Below are 10,390 nucleotides of genomic sequence, written 5' to 3' on the forward strand. Positions count from 1 at the left end.
TGGCGCGGGATCGGGCAGTGTTTCGTTCTGCTGTGCATGGGGTCGCTATGAGTCAGAAACGACTCGACGGCACTTAACAACAACAACAACAGTGGGTGTGACATGGCATCTCACTGTGGTTTTTGATTTGCATTTCACTAATGAACTTGAGTATCTTTTTCAGTGTTTATTGGCTTAGCTAGTGTTTTGATGAGATTTCTTTGAGCACCAGAAACTAAGGGAGGGTAGTTAAAAAAATAAATAAATATAAAACCTCTCTAGTATTTGTAAATTGGCTGGGCTGGGGTACTCCTTCAACACTGACCCAGTGCCTGGAATCTGTCTGAGGTCTAAGTGTAGGGTGTTGCCTGTGGTATATGTGTAGCCTTCTAAATTCTTTATATTGTCATAATTTCCCAAAGAAATCCTCCTGGTTTTGTTTCAAGGTTTTAGGTGATCTTTTGTATTTTTCAACCATTATCTTTTGCTCAGGCATCTGTGGGTAACAGCTTGCAGTGCTTCCAAGCAGTGTCCATTGTTTTCCCAGCCTGAGTTCTGAGTTAGGCAAAACAGAGATGAGTGCCTGCATCAGTCCTTCAGGTAGCCCTCAGACAGGTTAGAAGAGAAACATACAATAATTTGTAAATAAGGTCTGGTCTGCTTCCTCTGGAGCCAGGGACATGGTCTTGCTCTGAAAACATGGGCTACCACCACTTTAAGACTGCTGCCATGCCCAGGAGGAGGTAGGAGTAAAGGCAAGCAAAATGCCAAGAAATTCCCTGCAACTTTGATGTCATCTCTTTCTTGATTTGGTGCTCTCTTGGTTGCTATAAATCTTTGACTGATTTTCATAGTTCTGACAGAGTTGATTCTGTCCATTTCTGCTTGTTTTTTTTTTGATGTCTCTGTGAGGAGATAAGAGTTTGAACTGCCCCACCATCTTGCTGTGCCTTCATGAAGCCATTTTTTAATTTTGAGTAAAATCGGTTTGTTCTGGAATATAATGAAAGAAATATAGTGGAATATCCATAAACATGGTTAAATACCTTTAGCCCTGTGAACTGAAGAACTATTGAGAAAGTGTGTTTAAGAGGTCTCAGGTCAGTTCTTATCTTCTAAGAAATTGAATGCATGAACAATGCATGCAGGATTTAGGAGTTCAAAATATCTGTACCAATCCTTATTCCCTATCTTTACAGACTGGTTGAGTGAATAAGAGACACAGCCAGGGTTACAGATTTATAAAGAAGCAATGTTTATTAAACAAAAGGCCACAAAACATGGAAAAGACTTAGTATGGAAAAAATAAACTAAGTCAAATGTCCTTTGACCACTTAAGGAATGCATTTTTCTACTCCATTTCAAGAAAGTGGAAAAATTTTGACTGCTTAGTCCACATTGCCATCTTCACTTTCACAGGGAGTGCAAGGGCACAGAAGATTGCCCTGAACAAGTCTCCAAGTCAGCTTGGAATGATGGCTTATGATGGATAGACTTTATCTTCCTGTGTCTGTTGAGGTGAGATTTGTGGTTAAAGCTTTGCCCATATGTCCTGCACACATAAGGCTTCTCCCCCTTGTGTGCCATCTGATGTAAGAGGAGGTGTGACTTTTGTATAAAACTTTGACCACACTCTCTGCATACACATGGCTTCTCTTCTGAGTGTAACCGCTTATGTGTAATTAAAGTTGACTTATTGCTAAAGCCAAGTCCACACTGCCTGCATGTATAAGGCTTCTCCTTTGAGTGTTTCCTCTTATGTCTGATGAGACCTGCTTGGTGACTGAAGCCTCTCCCGCACTCCCTGCACACATAAGGTTTTTCCCCTGAATGTGTCCTCTGGTGTGCAATCAGGTTTGACTTCTGGCTGAAACCTCGCCCACAATCTTCACATACCATGGGCTTCTCCCCTGAGTGTGTCCTCTGGTGTCTGATGAGATTTGATTGCTGGCTGAAGCCTCGACCACAATCCTTGCACACAATAGGCTTATCCCCTGAGTGTATGTTCTGGTGTCTGGTGAGATGTGACTTTAGACTAAAGCCTCTCCCACACACTCCGCACACATAAGGCTTCTCCCCAGTGTGTGTCCTCCTGTGTGAGATGAGGGTTGAATTCTGGCTAAAACTGTGCCCACACACACCACACACATAAGGCTTCTCTTTTGAGTGTGTCCTCTGGTGATTGACAAGGGTTGTCCTCTGCCTAAAGCATCGCCCACACTCCTTGCAAGCGTAAGGCTTCTCTCCTGAATGTGTCCTCTGGTGTGAGATGAGGTTTGACCTATCACTAAAGCCTAGTCCACAATCACTACACACAATGGTCTTCTCCTCTGAGTGTGTCCTCTGGTGTCTAACAACAGCTGATTTCTGGCTAAAGCCTTTCCCACACTCCCTGCACACATAAGGCTTCTCCCCTGAGTGTGTCCTCTGGTGTATGATGAGGTTTGACTTTTGACTAAAGCCTCGCCCACACTCACTGCACATATAAGGCTTTTCACCTGAGTGTGTCCTCTCATGTATGATGAGTGTTGACTTCCGGTTAAATCCTCGCCCACACTCTCTGCACACAATAGGTTTCTCCCCTGAGTGTGCCTTTTGGTGTCTGGCAAGGCTTTTCTTTAGACTAAAGCCCTTCTCACACACGCCACACACATAAGGCTTCTCCCCTGAGTGTATCCTCTGGTGACTAAGTAGGTTTGTCATCTTGCTGAAGCCTAGTCCACACTCTCCACAGTTGACTGTTCCAAAGCCTAGAACTTCTATCCTCTTCAATAATTTGTCTGTTTCCTCAGGGATTCCCCTCTGAGCTGGGCTGGCCTCTATTTCCACACATCTGATGCCATTCCTAGATTTGACTGGCTGTCTTTGGGGTGGCCTGGAGAATGTTCCTAAAGGCTTTTTCTTTGTCCTTCCAAACATAGATTTTACACCTTCTCTCTCTTGACCTTTTGATTTATCACTCCAAGAACTTTCACCAGAGAGTTGATGCTGCTTCTTCTGTTCCCCTGGGCAGGAATTCCCTGGTTGGACATGATTTTCAGCACACAAGCATGTGAACATCCAAGGGGGATGACTGCATAGCACATGTTGCATGTGGAATTTCTGACTGGAGAAATCCAGAGGGCAAAAAGGACAGAGTTGGATTTCTGGCTTTGGTTCTGCTGCAGAGAGAAAGGTTTGAGTCAGAACTAAATCTTTGGTTGAGCAGCCTGAGCAATTCTGCCTTGTCTGATAGTAAGACTTGCTCCTCTATTCTTCAAAATGCTTAAAGCTTAAATCAAGACTTCCTTTTAATGACCTACTTTTCTATTCCATCTCTACATATCTTATCTTCTATTCCAATCCAGAAACCTAAGACCCGTTCTAAATATCTGATGATAAACATGTTCAAATAAGCATCACAAGCAGTCTTGACTCTGTAAACATGGGCAACGTACAGTCCTGTTTTGCCCTTACTACAAGTATATTCTAATTTATACCCACTCACACTGACAGAAACCATGTACACAAGTATCTGTTTTGACTGAGAGACAGCTAACCATAAAATTCATGTAGAAAAGCCCTTATATCTTTCCCTATAAAGACAAAGGAATGGTTTGTAAAAGCAGTTAGACCACCAGACAACTCCTAAATAGGAAGCACTATAAAATTATGATTAAAGGGATAATGTGTGGGGATTCTGGGATGAGGGTGGCATAAACAGAACATCATGCTGACCTTCCCCCACAAATTCAACAAGGAAATAGTGCTCATTTTGAGAGATTCTGAATTAGGAAGCAGAGGAAAGCAGCAGAGAACTGCAGGCAGGTAAGAACAAACAAATCAACGAGTTGCGTAGAATAGGAAAACCACTTCTCTCACCATCCATGCCTCTTCTCCCAGCCATGTGGGCTGCTGGGAGCTGTAAACTAGGCCAGTGGCCCCAGTAAAAGAGCCTGCTTCGCTGACCACCATACCGCCTACCTGTACAAAGAGAGAGGACCACAAGCTTCTGCTCTAAAACCAACAAGTCAGATCTCCCCTGGATCCATTCAGAGCATATCAGCACTTCCCTCATTCAGACACTGTCAGCTACAAATTGCTGCAAATTGCTACAGAAGCGCCCTGTAGTGGAGTCTGCCCTCACGGGCAACATTCTACCTGCCTCCCTATGTACCATAGATCAGGCCTCTGTAACCAACAGGACAGTCCTTCTTGGGGGTCAGCTCAAATTTATCTGCTCTCTCTTTTGGTCTGGGCTGAGGATGCTATCTGAAGCTACTGTGTGCTAGGAAGCAGGTGTCTTAAGCAGAGGTTACACCCATAGCCAACATACCACAGGAGGGTCTGTGATGGCAACAAGGCAGACCTCTCCCTTTGGGTCCACTGGGAGTGTGAAAGCCCCTCACCAGCATGGGCACTGTCAGCTACAAAGCTGTTGCAAATTAGTACAGAAGATGTCTGGTAAGAGTCTGCTCACAAAAGTTAAGCACTCTACCTGCCTCCCTGTGTACCCAACAGCATATGTGTCCAAAATTAACAGGACAAACCTTCCTGAGGGTCAATTCAGGTTAGTCTGTCCCTACTTCGGGTCGATGCTAAGGGCTGCTGACTGAGGCTGCTATGTGCTAGGAAGTAAGCATCTTGAATGGAGATTGCACTCATAGCCAACAATCTACTGGGAGGAAATCTGATAGTAACAAGGCAGATTTCCATGGTGATTTGATTGGAGTGTGAAACCCCCCTCCTCCACTTTGTAACTGGTGGTTGCCAGGCTGTTGCAAACTACTATAAGAGGCCCCTGCAGTGGAGTCTGCTCCTATAGTCTGCTCTAACTGCTTCTTGGTGCACTCCATACCTCAGGCCTCTAAAACCAGTGGGACAGATCTCCCTTTTGATAAGTTTGGATCTGTCTGCTTCCCTTTGTGGTTAGTACCAAGGCCTGCTGACTGAGGCTGCTGTGTGCCAGGAAGTAGGCATCTTGAGTGGAGGCTACACCTGTAGTCAAAAGACTATGGGACAGGCTCTGACAACAACAAAAGAGACCTCCCTAAGGATCTGTTCAGAGAGTAACAACCTGTCCTCCAACAGATAACTTAGCTGCTGGACTGATAGGAACAGATACAGAACATTTCCCATAACAGTGGCAGGAGAAGGGTCCCTAAGTTGAGACTGCCTCCAACCACCACAGGGTCATGAGAGGTTCTGAAACCAACAAGATCTCTTAGAGGTTCTTCAAGAGTGCCAACCCCTCCTCCTCCTGAAATGGAGGAAAGTTTACCTGTGCTTCTTGTGAATGCCAACTCAGATATAAGGAGCTCCTATAGAGCAGGGAAGGAAGCCTTGGCAAAACTGGAGGGGAATACCAAGCCCAGAATGTGGCTCACTGGGGCTGGATTTCTGATTGAAACTGTGGTTGCAAAAACACAGAAGGGAAGGGAGTAATAACCAGAGAGAGATTGATTACTGTGTGATATCGCATCCAAATGGTAGTGCTTGCTGATGGACAGACTGAAGACAGTATGTTCCCTGGTGTGTTTGGGAGACAATAAAAGTTGAAAACTGAGATCTAAAACTTTCAATAATAAAACTAGAGAGAGAAAGAGATATTATAGACAGGGAGAGGAAATGATATGCAAAGATCAAAGGCTCAGCCAACTTAAACTCTATTGTAGAAAGTAGTTCATTAAAAAACACCAAGAAAATAAAAAAATAAAGGGAGAACTGATAAAGTTAACATTCTTGAAAATTCCAGTGCTCCAAGATACATAAAGAAAAGAGAAACACACATGATAAAGGGTCTGCAAGTGCATCTATAGAAAATCAAATAATGAAAAGAATGGAAGAGTATAACCCAACAGCATTATACATAATTAAAGAATTAAGGGAAAACACAGATAAAGATCTCAAAGAAATGAGGAAAATAATGCAAGAACAAAATGAGTAACTAAAAACAGAGATTTTTTTTTAAAAAAGGAAACCAAATAGAAATATTGCAATTGTAAGAAATAATAACTAAAATGAGAGACGCAATGGAAAAATTTAACAATAGATATAATTAGGCAGAAGAAAGAATCAATAAATTAAGGGATAAGGTAGTCAAAATTACAAAGACTGACAACAACAAGAACAGAGTCTTCAGGAGGCTGAGCACAGTTTAATGGAATTATGGGACAATGACCAGAGACCTAATATACACATCAAGGGAATTCCAGAAGGAGATGAGAGAAAGAGGCAAAAAGAACATTTGAAGAAATAATGACCAAAATCTGATGAAGGACATGAATCTACAAATCTAAGAAGCTCAAAGAACCCCAAGCAGGGTAACTCTAAAGAGATCTACACTAATGCACATCATAGTTAGGCTCTCAAAAAGTAAAGACAAAGAGAGTAATCTGAAAGCAGCAAGAGAGAAGCTAACAGTCACATGCAGAGGATCTCCAATAAGATGAAGTGTCAATTTTTCCTCAGATTTAGTGGAGTTCAAAAAGCAAAAGAATGATATATTGTGGTGTAGTAAATTACCTGGTATGGCTTTTCTAGCCATAAGTCTTTGTAAACTCCATGGTGGAATTTGCTGTGAGAAACTGATTAGCTTCTGATTGTTAAAATTATCCACCTGGGGTATTTCTGTTGGGAGCAGCTCAAAGTAATGTTCTGGGAAATTTGCTCTCTCTCAAGTGCTTAGAATTCTGATGTTATGATTGGTTAGTTTGGCCACTCTGCCAGGCTCAAAAGGAGGCCTCCTAGAGGCAGAAGTCTCTCTGACTGCTGGCTGAGGAAGGACGTGCTGCTGAGAGAAATGTGCTCCTGAGAGACACATGCTGCTGAGAAAGAGACACAAGAGAGAGGCATTGCTGAGAGAGACATCAAGAGAACACACTGCTGGGAGAGAGACTGTGAGAAACTGTTGGCTGAGAGACAGTAGGCTGAGAGAGACTGAGTGTTTTTCCTGAACTTGAATTGTAGCCTGGTGCTTCCCTAGTAAACCCCATAATCTGTGAGTTCTGTGTGGCCACTGCAGCGAATTATCAAACCCAGCAGAAAGGTGGTTGGTGCTGTGGGAGGAAAGGCTGGTGTCAGGGTTGGTGAAAGGGCTGGAGGGAGACAGCATGTCTGGCCTCACAGGGATAGGCCTTGGGCTGCTGATGGTGATTCTGTCTTCCTCTTGTCGGGTTAGAGGAGGTCAGAAGATGCGGCCTCCTTGCCCCTTTAGCATATATTTAAAAGCTGAAAGAACAAAGCTGTCAACTAAGAATACTATACTTAGCAGAACCATCCTTCAACAATGAGGGTGAAAATAAACCATCCCCAGAAAAACAGAAGTGGAAAGAGTTCATATTCAGCAGAATAGCTATACAAAAAACACTAATGGGAGTTCTGCAAATGGAAGGGAAAAGTCACTAGAATGTAATTTAAAGACATACAATAATAATAATAATAATAAATCATAAAAGGAAGTACATGGAAAACTATAAATGCTACCAATGAGATATTCATGCTTGATAATTTTGTTTCATCTTTCATGCTTTTTAATAACAAATTTACGAAAAACAAGGATAAAATTATGTTACAGGACACATGAAATATAAAGATGTAATTAGTGATAAGAACAACAAAAGGGGGAAGAGGGAAGAATGCTATAGGTATAGAATTTCTTGTATGTTACTGGTTAAGTTGGTAACAACTTACCCTAGGATATTATAAATACAAGTTGTTACATGTAATATTCATGGTAATCACTAAGAAAATATCTAATAAACATATACATAAGGATATAAACAATCTAATAAACATATACATAAGGAATGAGGAAGGGAACTGAAATGTCTCTGTACAATAAACCAACAAAACACAAAAGCAAGCAGTAGTAAAGGACAACAACAACAAAAAACTCACTGGGGTTGAGTTGAACCCGACTTATAGCGACCCCTCCTTGGGTTTCCAAGGTGGTATTACTATGGAAGTAGATTGCCCAACTTTCCTTTCGAGGAGTGGCTGGTGGGTTTGAACCACCAGCCTTCTAGTTAGCAGTCAAATGCCTTAGGCACTATGCTACCACAGCTCCTAGTAAACGACAAAGAAGGCTTAAAACACAAGAACACAAATTACAAAATGGGAGAAGTTAGTCACTTCTTATCAAAAATCACAGTGATTATAAAGGGACTAAATGCTGCAATTAAGAGAGTGGCAGAATATGTTAAAAGAAAACATGACACAGTGATATGCTATTTCTAAGACATACAGCTTAGACCAAAGGACACAAATAGAATGAAAATGAAAAGATGGAAAAAAATATTCCATGCAAATAATAACCAAAAGAGATCAGGGATGGCAGTCTTAATACCAAAGTAGAAACTGAGACAAAATCTATTAGAAGAGATTATTGTTGTTGTTATGTGCCGTTGAGTCATCTCTGACTCATAGCAACCCCTTCTTGGATTTCTGAGGCAGTATCACTATGGAAGTAGATTGCCCAACTTTCCTTCTGAGGAGTAGCTGGTAGGTTTGAACCACCAACTTCTGGTTAGCAGTCAAGTGCTTCAGACACTATGCCACTAGAGCTCCCCTCATTAGAAGAGATAAGGTGGGCTCCCCTCATTAGAAGATATAAGGTGGGCATTACATTATTTTTAAAGGGTCAATTCATCAAGAAGAATTAACAATAATAAGTAAATAGATACACCCAACATCAGAGCACCTAAATATATAAAGCAAATGCTGACAGAATTGAAGGGAGAAATAGATAGCACTACAACAATAGTTGGAGACTTCAATGCATCACTTTCAATAGTGGACAGAACATCTAGAAAGAAGACCAAAAAGGAAACAGGACTTATATGATACCATAAACCAACCAGACTTAACAGGCATATATAGAATACTCCATCTAACAGAAGCACAAAAGACATTCTACTCCAGTGCACATGAATAGCAAGTAAAATAAATTTAAATCATGTCAAGTGGGATTTATTCCAGGAACGAAAGGATGGTTTAGCATTAGAAAATCAATCAACATATACATTTCATCAACAGAACACAGGAAAAGATCCACATGATCACCTCTATGGTTATAGACAAGGCATTAAACAAAATCCAACATCCTTTCTTGGAAAAAACTTCAAGACTGGAATGAAAGAGAAGTTCCTCAATGTGTTTAAGGACATATATGAAAAACCAACAGCCAACACTATACCTAATGTGAAAAGACAGAGCTTTCCCCTTCAAATCAGGTATAAGACAAGAGTACCTGCTCTTACCATTTCTACTCAGTACTGTAGTAGAAGTTCTAGCCAGAGTAATACTCACTGCCATTGAGTCAGATCTGACTCATAGTGACCCCTTCTTGGGTTTCTAAGGCAGCATCACTAGAGAAGTCAATTGCCCCATCTTCCTTCTGAGGAGTGGCTGGTGGGTTTGAACTGCCAGCCTTCTGGTTAGCAGTCAAATGCCTTAGGCACTACACCACCAGAGCTCCCAGCCAGAGTAATAAGACAGGATAAAGAAATAGTAAGTATCCAGACTGGAAAAGAAGTAAAATTATCTTTATTAGAAAATGACATGATCTTAAAAGATACAAATTCCCAAATAGTCAGCAAGAAAATTTCCAGAGCTAGTAGAGGAACTTAGAAAATTTGCAGGGTACAAGTTCAATTAAAAAAAAAAAAAATCGCTTGGGTTTCTACACACCAGCAATAAAAAATGTAAAGATGCTTAATATCATTAGCCATCAGAGAGATGCAAATCAAAACCATGAGTTACCACTGCACTCCCATTAGGATGATTAAGGCGGGGGGGAACCCCACATAAATTAATATATGGTGGTGAGGATATGTAGAAATTGGGCACTTACCCACTGCTGGTAGGAATGGAAAATGGCACAGCTGTTGTGGAAACCTGTGGTATTTCCTCAAAAAACTAAAAATAGAACTATGACATGACCCAGCCATTCCACTCCTAGGCATTGACCCAAAAGTCTTGAAAGCAGAAACTCAAACAGTTACTATATACCAACCAGTGTTTATTGTAGCACTATGTACAACAGCCTAAAGGTAGAAATAACTTAAATGCCCAATAATGGTGAATGGATAAACAAAATGTGGTTTAACAGAAAACTACCCAGCCAGGAAGAAAATTGAGGATCTGATACATGCTGCATTATGGTACAGCTTGAAGATCTTATGGCCAGTGAAGTAAAGTCAATCACAAAAGAACAATATTGTTTGACCTCACTATGTAAAAAGAACAGGGAAATGAATAGAGAACAAAGTTTATTAGTTGTTACCAGGGACAGGAAGGAACAAGAAACAAGGTGTTAATGCTTGAAGTGTTCTGGTTTATGGTGACGGAAAAATTGCACTGATTAAGGACAGGGTTGGAAGCTCTGGTAGCATAGTGCCTAAGGCACTTGACTGCTAACCAGAAGGCTGGC

The 10,390-nt window shown here is 41.4% G+C and overlaps 1 protein-coding gene across 1 annotated transcript in view; it reads right to left on the reverse strand.

Annotated features, from left to right (window-relative positions):
* Positions 1–1,392: 1,392 nt before the first annotated feature.
* The window catches only part of ZNF133 (zinc finger protein 133), a 48,158-nt gene continuing 39,160 nt past the window's right edge, over positions 1,393–10,390 (reverse strand). Inside the window, exon 3 of the mRNA XM_007948209.1 lies at positions 1,393–3,140. Coding sequence (XP_007946400.1) covers positions 1,393–3,140 — 1,748 coding nt within the window. The remainder of the gene's footprint in view (positions 3,141–10,390) is intronic.

Source organism: Orycteropus afer, unplaced genomic scaffold (genome assembly GCF_000298275.1).
Source record: "Orycteropus afer afer isolate SDZICR_OR568_19922 unplaced genomic scaffold, OryAfe1.0 scaffold00208, whole genome shotgun sequence".
In the NCBI taxonomy this organism is placed as follows: Eukaryota; Metazoa; Chordata; class Mammalia; order Tubulidentata; family Orycteropodidae; genus Orycteropus; species Orycteropus afer.